This window comes from Balaenoptera acutorostrata, chromosome 13, assembly GCF_949987535.1.
Source record: "Balaenoptera acutorostrata chromosome 13, mBalAcu1.1, whole genome shotgun sequence".
Taxonomy (NCBI): domain Eukaryota; kingdom Metazoa; phylum Chordata; class Mammalia; order Artiodactyla; family Balaenopteridae; genus Balaenoptera; species Balaenoptera acutorostrata.
The window spans coordinates 84,871,375-84,884,342 of NC_080076.1; the positions used below are offsets into that span (position 1 = coordinate 84,871,375).

At 39.4% G+C, this 12,968-nt stretch overlaps 1 protein-coding gene across 2 annotated transcripts in view; it reads right to left on the reverse strand.

Moving 5' to 3' along the window:
* Nucleotides 1-12,968, reverse strand: part of ATP2A2 (ATPase sarcoplasmic/endoplasmic reticulum Ca2+ transporting 2) — a 63,037-nt gene that overhangs the window by 15,649 nt on the left and 34,420 nt on the right. For both annotated transcript variants that reach the window (XR_009005045.1, XM_057526632.1), the window contains exons 7-11: nt 11,716-11,801; nt 10,361-10,825; nt 3,071-3,159; nt 2,345-2,447; nt 1,340-1,471 (exon numbers count right to left, since the gene is read on the reverse strand). Coding sequence is in view for 1 of the 2 variants with exons in the window: in XM_057526632.1 (XP_057382615.1) it covers nt 1,340-1,471; nt 2,345-2,447; nt 3,071-3,159; nt 10,361-10,825; nt 11,716-11,801 (875 nt within the window). In the remaining variant the exon portion in view is untranslated. The remainder of the gene's footprint in view (nt 1-1,339; nt 1,472-2,344; nt 2,448-3,070; nt 3,160-10,360; nt 10,826-11,715; nt 11,802-12,968) is intronic.

Sequence of the window (12,968 nt, forward strand, 5' to 3'; positions counted from 1 at the left end):
CTGTCAACTTTTGCTTCGTGTACTTTTTAAAATTTTTATTTATTTATTTGTCTTATTTTTGGCTGTGCTGGGTCTTCGTTGCTGCATGCGGGCTTTCTTTAGTTGTGGTGAGTTCTTCATTGCGGTGGCTTCTCTTGTTGTGGAGCAAGGGCATTAGGCACACAGGCTTCAGTAGTTGTGGCTTGTGGGCTCTAGAGCGCAGGCTCAGTAGTTGTGGTGCACAGGCTTAGTTGCTCCGTGGCATGTGGGATCTTCCTGGACCAGGGCTCGAACCCATGTCCCCTGCATTGGCAGGCAGATTCTTAACCACTGTGCCACCAGGGAAGTCCTTGCTTCATGTACTTTAAATGTGTTAGTAGTACACATGCATAAACAATTGGACCATTTAGCACAAGGTCATGGGCAACTTTGACAAGAGGTTTTGATAGACGAGAAGGAGGCAAAAGCTTGACTGGAGTGGATTCAAGAAAATGGGAAGAATGAAACAATACAATACATAAAAACAGCTCTTTTGAGAAATTTTACTGTGAAGGAAAAGAAGCAGGGTGCTTAAGGCAAAAGAAAGTTTTTAGATAAAAAACATACTATTGGGCTTCCTTGGTGGCGCAGTGGTTGGGAATCCACCTGCCAATGCAGGGGACACGGGTTCGAGCCCTGGTCCGGGAGGATCCCACATGCCGCAGAGCAGCTGGGCTCCTGCGCCACAACTGCTGAGCCTGCGCTCTAGAGCCCGTGAGCCACAACTGCTGAGCCCACGTGCCACGGCTACTGAAGTCTGCGCACCTAGAGCCCGTGCTCTGCAACAAGAGGGGCCACAGCAATGAGAGGCCCGTGCACTGCAACGAGGAGTAGCCCTCACTCGCCGCAACTAGAGAAAGCCCATGTGCAGCAACGAAGACCCAACGCAGCCAAAAATAAATAAATTAAATAAATTTAATTAAAAACAAAAAAAACACAAAAAAAACATACTATTATTTCTCTAATGAAGATCCAGTAAAGATGGGAGATTGATAAGCAGGAAAGATGTTGGGGCTTACTAGACAAGGAGCAGCTGGGTTTTGCTGGGAGCAAGAAGAGTCCATTTCACAGCACCAGGGGAGACGGCAGACCTTATGGGCACAGAGGCTGCATGTGGAAATTATCCATTGATTACTTTTATTTTCGTGGTCAAATGGCCAGACCATTTTACCTTATAGTGAGTATGGGGAAGGAGATATTGCAAGTTTGAGGAAATAAGGTATATACTAAGTTATCTAAGAGAGTAAGAGAGTGAGCAGACTAAGAATATATGGTCTGAGTGATGGGCAACATGAATAAAACACTAAGCTCAAATACTGACCGAGTTGCAGGCATTTGCTCGTTCTATTTTAGAAAGACCCTTCAATTCAGTATCAAATACATTCATCTTCTCTACCAGGCAAGTGAGAGCAGTCTCTGTAGCTTCTCCAACTTTTTCATACACACCCTTCGCCTGTAGTAGTTAAAAGCATACAAATTACAAAAAGGGAAAAGTAGTAAATTTTCTTTAATAAAGACTTTTTCCATAGGTGGACAATCTCTCATCCATTGTACCATTATTCTTTGGGCCATTTTATCCTATTCTGGAGCATATGATCCAGATAATTAAAAATAAACTCAAAGCATAGGTGTGCATTTTATCTTTTTCTAATAATTAGGTCTTTCATTTCCCTTAACCATAAGAAGCCAATAATCACAGTATTAGTTCAAACATAGCTTTCAAACAGTATTTGTAATTCCTTGTCATTATTTATCATTCTACAGAGTTTACATTCTGTTTCTGTTGGGGACTGGCTTGCCTTTAGAAACCGAAGAATTTATCTCACTGTTTATAATTAAAAAGGGAGGAAAAAAAGGTTTTCTGTTGGTTAAATTTTATATTATATCATCATCATCATCATCAAAACAACCTTCTAAGCCTCAGTCTGTCCTCTAGGACATAATGTTACCCATCTTAAAAAGCAAGATCAAAAAAAAAAAAAAAAAAAAAAGCAAGATCAATACCCTATACTTTCAGGAAAAAGTATCCTGGGTTTTAATCATTTATAGTAACTAAGCTATACATAGAAGAGAACATCATGTATGCTACAACTCCTAGTTAAGTACTGCAATGCTCAGTCACAGAGAATATATGAAAGGCTCCCAACTTCCTTTGGGTAGGGTCATGCTAGCTCTGATAGAGATAGGCTCTTAATGGAAAGGGAAAATAAAACCAGGAACCCATACTTTCAAAAAGGGAGGAAGGAAGGCTGGATTTTCATTCCACCCACCGCACCCTTGAACTACGAACAGCCAGGTCTAGTTTCTCATTTGTGAGGAGGCTTACCTCATTGTAATCCAAAGCAGAGTCATTACAGAGAGCACAAATTGTTGCCAATTCCACAAGACCATCATATTGATGACATTTCACTGGTTTATCATCTTTATGTCTGTCAAAAGAAAAAGTAACTCTTAGAATACACTGTGGTCATCTCTATTGATTTTTATTTAATTATTTACTAATAAATAGAATTTTGTGGACAACGGACTGGCAAGCATTCAAAAGAAATCTGATGCTAGAGACAGAATGTTTCTCTGGTATCAATAGTTAATCAGTAAAGACCAGGAATTCTTAGTTAATGAAATTCCTCCACCACTGTTATCAATGAAAAACAAACAGGAATTCCCTGGTGGTCCAGTGGTTAGGACTCGGTGCTCTCATTGCCAGGGCCCCGGGCCCAATTCCTGGTCAGGGAACTAAGATCCCGGAAGCCGTGCAGCGTGACCAAAAAAACCAAACCAAAACCAAAACCAAACCAAACCAAACCAGAAACCCCACTTGAAAATTTAGGCTTCAAAACATGAAAAAGGGTCACTGGCCTATACAACCTGTAATATCAATTTCAATTTCCAAAGTATGTATTATCAATTTTGTTTTTAAAGAAAATGACCTACTCTGATAAACATGAGCCACATTAGGAAAACTGTCTGAACATTTTAGAGACACTGCAAGTCTATACAAGCACCAAACTACCAGAGTGGAGCCTTTAAAAGACAAGGAGGGATTACTCACATTTCTCCGATAGGTGCATATGTTGATCCAGTTATGGTAAACTCATTAAGGGAACAAGTATCACTGTCAACTTTGTCCAGAATGAACATCTACAGAAAGAAAAAAGCTAAGTGTTGAAAAGGTATAAAAAATATGCTAGAAAAAACATATAACTTTTGCTAAGACAAAAGGCCTTTCTCACTTAAGTATCAATGTTGATGAAAGTGATTAACTGAAGCTCAGCATGAGGAATATTGTCCCTTATTCCAACTGGACACCATTAAGACTGCCTCCCCCATCCTCCTAACAGTCCGAGAAACAGCATCACTGAGGAGCTGAGTAAATAATAAGTAGCAACAGCACCAGACACAGAAGAGAACCCATGTGAAATCTGAATTATGAGGACTCTGGGTCAGTCAATTCCAAAGACTCAGCAGTACTCTTTAAGTTTTTTTCTTTTTTATTAATTTTTATTTATTTATTTATTTATGGCTGTGTTGGGTCTTCGTATCTGTGCGAGGGCTTTCTCTAGTTGCAGCAAAGCAGTACTCTTTAGAATGCTCAGAATTCCAAATTTCAAATGGCTGGCTGAGGAAGTGACATAGGTATTCCTGCCTTAGAGCTAACAGTAAAAGCTTAGGAAGAATAAACTCACATTTCAGAGTTGCATAAACACTCCCCAAGTAAAATAAGACAAATTGCTTCTCTACTTCTTCCTACTTATTTTTATTGTGGCAATAGCTCACTTTCTATGAAGCTGCACAACTACATGTATACAGTAAGGAGCCCGCAGAGCTGAATGAACTGATGCTACCAAGACAATACAGATGGAAGCATGCTTAGGAAAGAATTCTTAATTTTACAGAATAATAAAGTGACATAAGCTAGTTTCTTAAAGATGGCTTTTTTTTCTTGGTTTGCTTTCCAATTATAATTCAGAAGTCCAGTTTGGAATGATCAAACCATTCTACAATAAGGAATTTTTAAAATGTTAAAGTGAAAAAGGGCCATGTAATGCTTTAAAAACATCTTTTCAGAGCATTCTGACTCATATTCAGTAAGAAAATCTGCTCATTTTTATTTTAAAATAACTTCTTTTGCCTCATAAGATTTGCTTATTATATAGCACATATTTTTTTTCCCCACATCTTTATTGGAGTATAAGTGCTTTACAATGTTGTGTTAGTTTCTGCTGTACAACAGAGTGAATCGGCTATATGCATACATATATCCCCTATATCCCCTCCCTCTTGAGCCTCCCTCCCACCCTCCCTTATCCCACCCCTCTAGGTCGTCACAAAGCATGGAATTGATCTCCTTGTGCTATGCAGCAGCTTCCCACTAGCCATCCATTTTACATTTGATAGTGTATGTATGTCAATTATAGCACATACTTTTAAATTCCAAAAGCTTCATTTCAAAAGTACACTCAGAACTAAATCAACCTTGGACCTGAACTAAAGCTATGAGTAAGAAAAAACAATTTTTTAAAAAATTAAAATATACAATGGGATTTAAAACTGTGATGACTCCTGATAAAAGGTGCTAGTTCAAACACATATAACTGGTGTGTCAAATGAGGAAAAGATTCATGTCCAAGGTCACATGCAGCAAGATCACCAATCCCTACAACTTCTTTCTAACAGACACAACATCTAAAAAAGGAAGCTTGGCACAAAGCTCTTTCCAAAGATGTCTGACATTTACAGAAGAGGAAACAAAGGACTAGAGAGGTTAAAAGATGTGCTCACAGTTACACAATTATTCAGTGGAAGAGAGAGAACCAGGTTTACCAATGTTTCCCATCAGAAAATTCAACTTTACCTTTCTAATAAAAGTTGTGTGACCCTAGGACACGTCACAACTTCTCAGAGCCTAAGTTTTCTAACCTCTTGAGCAGGATTACCATACGAGTCAAATAAAGTCACATGTGAAAAATTAACTGCACTAAGCCTTATCAAAGCCAGTTGGCATTATTATTACTATACACCATGCCATTTCTTTAATGACACTGTTTATAAAAGTGAAACTCTTTGGGTCTATACCAGAGTCCAAAATATTCTAAGACATTCAGAATTCTAACCCACACCAACTCAATATGAATGCACATGGGCATTTTAGACTGCAAGCCAGTAAACCATTTAGAAACTGCATGATGAAAGTATCCCGAAGTCAAGGGCAGTTATGCAATCCACTGCAAGAAACCTCCTGTAGAATACTGATTAGCATCAGCTTTCTGTCGCCAAAGGTAGAACAGAACAAAGAGGCAAGCTATTTCTTCAATAGAACATTTTAAATCAAATCATTTAAGGGAAAATATAAGAACAAAAACATTTTTTATCATGGACTGTGTTTCAGTCTTAGTTTGAAGTCTGAAGCTGCCCCAACCTTACCATTTTTTAAAGATTACAATTTCACACACTGCTTTACCTTCATGGATATAAGGACTATTCTGAGGAATTAAAGCTTACAGTCTAAGTTTAAACAATTTCCTGGGGGAAACCAAACAGGTAAAATGAAATTCCCTTTCTCTTCCCCAATCAATCAGCTTTTAGCTGACAACTAGCTTTTAGCAGATTCGTCCAACCTTTTTTGGTTCCAAGGAAAGAGAACTTAGGTAGCTCAGTTACACCCTGCATCTACTCAAGAAACTCACGACAAGCTAGAAGCTTACCACTTGAGAGAACACCCCAGTGTGTTTTAAACACCTGTCAATTCACTCTAAATCTGGGTTTTGGACAACACAAAAAGTTGAGGGTGTGTATATCAAAAAAAAATACCATGAATATAAATTTGGCAAGAAAAAGATTCCGAGGGTTCAACTATTAAAAAAAGAACAATTTCCAATGCTAAAAAAACATTAACTAGGGCTTCCCTGGTGGCGCAGTGGTTGAGAATCTGCCTGCTAATGCAGGGGACACGGGTTCGAGCCCTGGTCTGGGAAGATCCCACATGCCACGGAGCGGCTGGGCCCGTGAGCCACAGCTGCTGAGCCTGCGCGTCTGGAGCCTGTGCCCCGCAACGGGAGGGGCCGCGATAGTGAAAGGCCCGCGCACCGCGATGAAGAGTGGTCCCCGCACCGCAATGAAGAGTGGCCCCCACTTGCCGCAACTAGAGAAAGCCCTCGCACGAACCGAAGACCCAGCACAGCCAAAAATAAATAAATAAATAAAATTAAAAAAAAAAAAAAAAAAAGCCTGCACATTCATAAAAAAAAAAAAAAAAAAAACTAAAAACCTGGAGATAAGGCCAAGGGGAGGATGGCATGTCCTTTCAATGTCATTCAGAAGCATTACTTAAAACAAGCACACTCAAAGATTTAGTGTTTTGGAAAAATTTAACATTCTTTCACTGTGCTATTATCAAGGGCTCATGTTTTATGAAGTTGTGGCTTTTTGTCCTCTATAAAAGATAACCTTAGTTTTACTGCCCTATAGGATATTAACCAGTTTTTGTAATCTAACACACATCAATTCTATTCTAATATTGAGCACTTCCTCACATGGTCCTGTAACCAGTTTTACCATCTTACTGATTCTCCCTCATTGAATTAATGAGCCAAACAGAATCTTTGACATGTGTCCACTCAATATTTGTATGAGTTGTGTACCTTTCGGAAAATTACTTTGCCTTGTACAAAGTAGTAGTAGTTTTTTTGTGTGCGTGTGTCAATTTTATATTTAATTTATCCTTCCAGTTTTATTGAGATATAAGTGACATACAGCACTGTATAAGCTTAAGGTATACAGCACAATGATCTGATTTACGATCATCATGAAACGATTATCACAATAAGTTTAATGAACATCGTCTAATATATACAAAATAAAAAAGTTTTCTCCTTGTGATGAGAATTCTTAAGATTTACTCTCTTGACAACTTTCATATATAACATACAGCAGTGCTAATTATATTTATCATGTTGTACATTACATTCCCTAAGACTTATTTATCCTATAACTGGAAGTTTGTACCTTTTGATCACCTTCATCCAATTCCTCCCCCTCCCACCCACACCCCCACCTCTGATAATCACAAATTTGATCTTTTTTTCTGTTTGTTTTTGAAGTGTAATTGAACTAAAACTTCCTGGTGCATGGGATAGTGATGCGATATTTCTAAACATTTCAAAATGATCATCATGATAAGTCTAGTTCTCATCTGTCACCATACAAAGATATTACATTATTATTGACTGTGTTCCCTGCACTCTACATTTCATACCCATGACACACTTATTCTGTAACTGGAAGTTTGTACCTCAATTTCCCTCATCTGTTTCTCTCATCCCCCCCCCCACCTCAAAGTTGTTTAAACAAAACCTAGGGAAATTGAATTACATGAAAAAACTTCATTAAGCTGTACCATTACATTATTTCTTTAGTTCTTATTTTGCTAAGGGAAGGTTTAAAGTTTTTAATTTTATCCCCAAGTGATGGTCAAAACAACCTAAGAGGGCTTCCCTGGTGGCGCAGTGGTTGAGAATCCGCCTGCCAGTGCAGGGAACACGGGTTCGAGCCCTGGTCCGGGAAGATCCCACACGCCGCGGAGCAACTAATCCGTGCGCCACAACTACTGAGCCTGCGAACCACAACTGCTGAGCCCGTGCTCCACAACAAGAGAAGCCACTGCTTGCTGCAACTAGAGAAAGCCCACGCACAGCAATGAAGACCCAATGCAGCCAAAGATAAATAAATAAATAAATATTTTAAAAAAACAAAAACAAAAAAACCCCCAAAACAACCTAAGGAAGGAAGGATGAACACAGAGAATGAAGCAAGTTAAAGGCAATTATTTACTTTCCAAGAAGAAAACATGTCTCATTCAATGTGTTAAGGAAGTACCAATTAGAATTTTATGTAGGCAGGTAACTAGCTGGTTTATAGAACTCTTCCTTTGAAGCTTATGTTTACATACATACACTTAGAGAGAGAAGAACAGGGAAATAAAGTAAGCATAGTCACCTAACACATTTACAGACTGCTTACAGTTATTTCCCCAGTACAAATATATCAGCCATGTAGATAACCTTTATTTCATGACATAGTTTTGGGAATTAAATGATTAATTCCTCTGAAGTGTAAGAAATTACCCTGGGCTCAGGCTACACATACAACCCAATTTGCTTAAAGCACATAAAAAGGTATCAAATTATAAATCAAAGGTTTTAAGATCCAGCAATCCCACTTGTGGGCATATATCCAGAAATGATGAAAAGATATATGCACCCCAATGTTCATAGCAGCACTATTTACAATAGTCAAGACAGAGGGAGACTTCCCTGGTGGTGCAGTGGTTAAGAATCTGCCTGCCAATGAAGGGGACACGGGTTCGAGCCCTGGTCTGGGAAGATCCCACATGCCGTGGAGCAACTAAGCCCGTGTGCCACAACTACTGAGCCTGCGCTCTAGAACCTGCAAGCCACAACTACTGAGCCTGCGTGCTGCAACTACTGAAGCCCGTGCACCACAACAAGAGAAGCCACTGCAATAAGAAGCCTGCGTACTGCAACAAAGAGTAGTCCCCGCTCACTGCAACTAGAGAAAGTCCGTGCACAGCAACGAAGACCCAACACAGCCAAAAAAAAAAAAAAGACATAGAGGGACTTCCCTGGTGGTCCAGTGGGTAGGACTCCACGCTCCCAATGCAGGGGGCCCAGGTTCAATCCCTGGTTGGGGAGCTGGATCCAGCATGCATGCCACAACTAAGAGTTTGCATGCTGCAACTAAGAGCCCGCATACAAAGAGGTCTGAATGCCTCAACTAAAAAAAGACCCTGCATGCTGCAGCTGAGGCCCAGCACAGCAAAGAAAGGAAGGGGGGGAGGGAGGCAGGGAGGGAGGGAGGGAGGGAGGAAGACATGGGAAGAAACCTAAGTGTCTGTCCATTGATAGATGAATGTATAAGGAGATGTGGTATATAGATATACAATGGAATATTACTCAGCCATAAAAAAGAATGAAAATAATGCCACTTGTTATATGTGGAATCTAAAAAAAGGGTACAAATGAACTTATTTACAAAACAGAAGCAGAGTTATGGATGTAGAAAACAAACTTATGGTTACCAGGGGATAAGCAGTGGGAGGGATAATATGGGAGATTGGGATTGACATACACATACTTCTATATATAAAACAGATCACTAATAAGAACCTGCTGTATAACACAGGGAACTCTACTCAATACTCTGTAATAGCCTATATGGGGAAAGAATCTAAAAAAAAAAGCAGGTATATGTATATATGTAACTGATTCACTTTGCTATACACCTGAAACTAACACAACATTGTAAATCCACTATACTCCAATAAAAATTTTTTAAAAAAAGGAAAGAAAATAATGCCACTTGCAGCAACATGGATGGACCTAGAGATTATCATACTAAGTGAAGTAAGTCAGAGAAAGACAAATATAATATCGCTTGTATGTGGAATCTTAAAAAAAAAAAAGATACAAATGAACTTATTTACAAAACAGAAATAGACCCACAGACATAGAAGACAAACTTATGGTTACCAAAGGAGAAAGGGGGGAGGGGGGAGGGGGGAAGGGGGAGGAGGGATAAATTAGGAGTTTGGGATTAACATATACATGCTACTATATATAAAACAGATAACCAACAAGGACTTACTGTATAGCACAGGGAACTATACTCAATATTTTCTAATAACCTCTACGGGGAAAGAATCTAAAAATTATATATATATATATATATATATATATATATATGTAAAAAAATAACTGAATCACTTTGCTGTATACCCGAAACTAACATAACACTGTAAACCAACTATACTTCAATAAAAATAAAATAAAAAAATAAATCACACAGGGAGCTCTACTTCACTTCGCTGTACAATAAACTAACATAATATCGTAAAACAACTATACACCAATTAAAAAAATAATAAATCAAAGGTTTTGGGCTTCCCTGGTGGCGCAGTGGTTGAGAATCTGCCTGCCAATGCAGGGGACACGGGTTCGAGCCCTGGTCTGGGAAGATCCCACATGCCGCAGAGCAACTAGGCCCGTGAGCCACAACTACTGAGCCTGCGTGTCTGGAGCCTGTGCTCCACAACGGGAGAGGCCGTGATGGTGAGAGGCCCACGCACCGCGATGAAGAGTGGCCCCCACTTGCCACAACTAGAGAAAGCCCTCGCACAGAAACGAAGACCCAACACAGCCAAAAATAAATAAATAAATAAATAAATAATTAAAAAAAAAAAAAAGGTTTTGATGGCATGAAGGCATATTCTTAGGATGAATCAACAACCATAACCTGCAAAGATTCTGAAACTATTCCCACTTACCCTGCAGACTGACATCTGGTTCGTTGTCAGCGTACCAGTCTTGTCTGAGCAGATAACAGAAGTACAACCAAGGGTTTCCACGGAAGGGAGACTTCGAACAATGGCATTTTTCTTTGCCATTCTGCGAGTTCCAAGAGCCAGACAGGTGGTGATGACAGCAGGCAGACCTTCAGGAATGGCTGCTACAGCCAGGGCGACAGCAATTTTAAAGTAGTAAATAGCACCTCTGATCCAGGAGCCTCCATGAACTGGGTCATTGAAGTGTCCAATGTTTATGATCCAGACCGCAATGCATATAAGGGAGATGACTTTGGACAGCTGTTCCCCGAACTCATCTAGTTTCTGCTGGAGGGGTGTTCTCTCCTGTTCCGTGGCCACCATTTCATCCCGGATCTTGCCAATTTCAGTGTTGACTCCAGTTGCCACCACCACTCCCATGGCTTTGCCGGCAGCAATGTTTGTACCCTAGGACAGAAGTAGAGAAATGGTTACAAGATTAACATCACACCCAATTTAAATACTGACTAGTAAACTCAGACTTGTGTGGATTTTCAAGAGCGCACCCAGATTCTCTCACCACATTCTACTGGGCCTTCCAGTGGCAATCAGCCATCTAACTTTGATGATGAGCAATACCTCATGCAGGCAGTGTGGTCCATCTCTCCCTGATTTGATTCTCCATGAAATTAGAATGGTACCTATTTGCCCCAGAGCCCTCTACACCGGCCCACCTGGAATCTCTATTCACAATACTGAGCCTGGCTTGCAGACTAGCTTTGGGCTGGGACAGCGCTTAACCCCTCTGTGTTCCTGACTTTTCATACTTCATACAGCTCTCAACCCTAAGCATCCTCCACCTCTGGCTCCAACAACTCAACCCCTCCTACTTCTATCACCCATAGTAAGAAGGGCAACCAGGACCATGGGCTGTCCTTGAGGACCTCCACCTTAGCACTAGTATTCAAAGATCAATACAATCAAGTGTAAGGTTCCCCCCACCCCATTTTAATTCCTAATGTTGGAAGAACAGAGGGCTTCATTATTTTCATTGTAGCTCTACTTTTTTACTTACTATGGGGTGGATAGATTCCCATGCTAACCCACAAAAGCCCACTACTTGAAATACCACTTTAAGTTCTAAACAAAGGAAAACTATAAATTTCCCAACTTTCTATTTCAAAAAAATTTCGCAGAAAAATTGAAGTAGTACAATGAACATCCATCCATTTTCACCCAGACTTGCCAACTATTAACGGTTTCCCGCATTTGCCTTCTCTCTAAACACACACTGAACATCCACATCATTTTGAAAACATCCCTTTATAGGCTAAGTCTTTTCCAAACAAAGTACTCACAGAAAAGAGCATGTTCTTCTTATCTTGATTGACGGCCCGTGGGTCAGGGACGGGGTCAGTGTGCTTGATGACAGACACAGATTCACCTAAGCAGGTTGTGATACAGAAGGTTTGTTTAGATCTGTGCAGTCTGCACCTAGAACCTTGGTACCCTCATCCACTCATGCCACTACCACTCTCAGGAAAAAGAAAAAAAGGCCCAATTCATTCAAAAGAACATAAACTAGTAAAATTCAGTAATAGAAACTAATTTCAAAGAAAAAAAATCAAAATAAAGGAATTTAATTTTGAAGTAAAATCCCAATTACCTTTATTTTCTTGAATAACTATACAAATTTAGTTCATTTTCAGGTATCATTTTATACTCTAATATTGTGAATGTAGATTTGTTGTATACTTATATACACATACACTCTGATACTTAAGACGGTGAAAGTATATTTACTTTTAACAAAATGAACAAACTGTAGGTACAGTATATGAATACTGAGGATCATCCACTGGAAAGCCTGTTTTTGTTTTTGTTCAATAATGCCAAAGATGAGAAATGAAAACATTGTTCTAGAAATATTTGCACGCAGTAATCAGACCATTCTATTTCAATAAACCAAAATGAAAAACAGCAAGAGACTAAGAAGTGAGTCTACTAAGAAGCAGAAGTCTCTAAGAAGTAAGAGACTACTTCTTAGAACTTTCATAATGTCTGAATCTGGTTTCAACTTAACATCACTTATGAAATGCAGTTGATCCTTGAAAACCGCAGGAGTTAGGGGCACCAACCCTCTGCACAGTCAAAATCTGCACAGAACTTATGGTTGGCTCTCCGTATATGCAATTCCTCTATATTTGCGGTTTTGCATCTGAGGATTCAACCAACTAGTATAGTGTAAGTACTGTAGTATTTACTATTGAAAAATATCCGCAGATAAGTGAACCCACACAATTCAAACCCATGTTGTTCAAGGGTTAACTGTATATAATGAGGGTGAAATATGGCCCTAGTTGTTAGGCCAAATTTCAGGTAGCAAATTTCACTCTAAAAATTTAACAAAAGAATCTGGTTCTTCAATCTAGCCTAAAACTAGAGTATGACTTTTAAACAAAAACACAACATTCAAGAAACTCTACGGAAAGTTTTAAAATGGAAATTATTTTTGTAGGCACAATATGAGAATTTCATACATTCAACCCAATCAATTCCCTACCATTTTATGGCTTAATCAGCTTCCAGGTTGTTGCTGCTAATGGGAGTT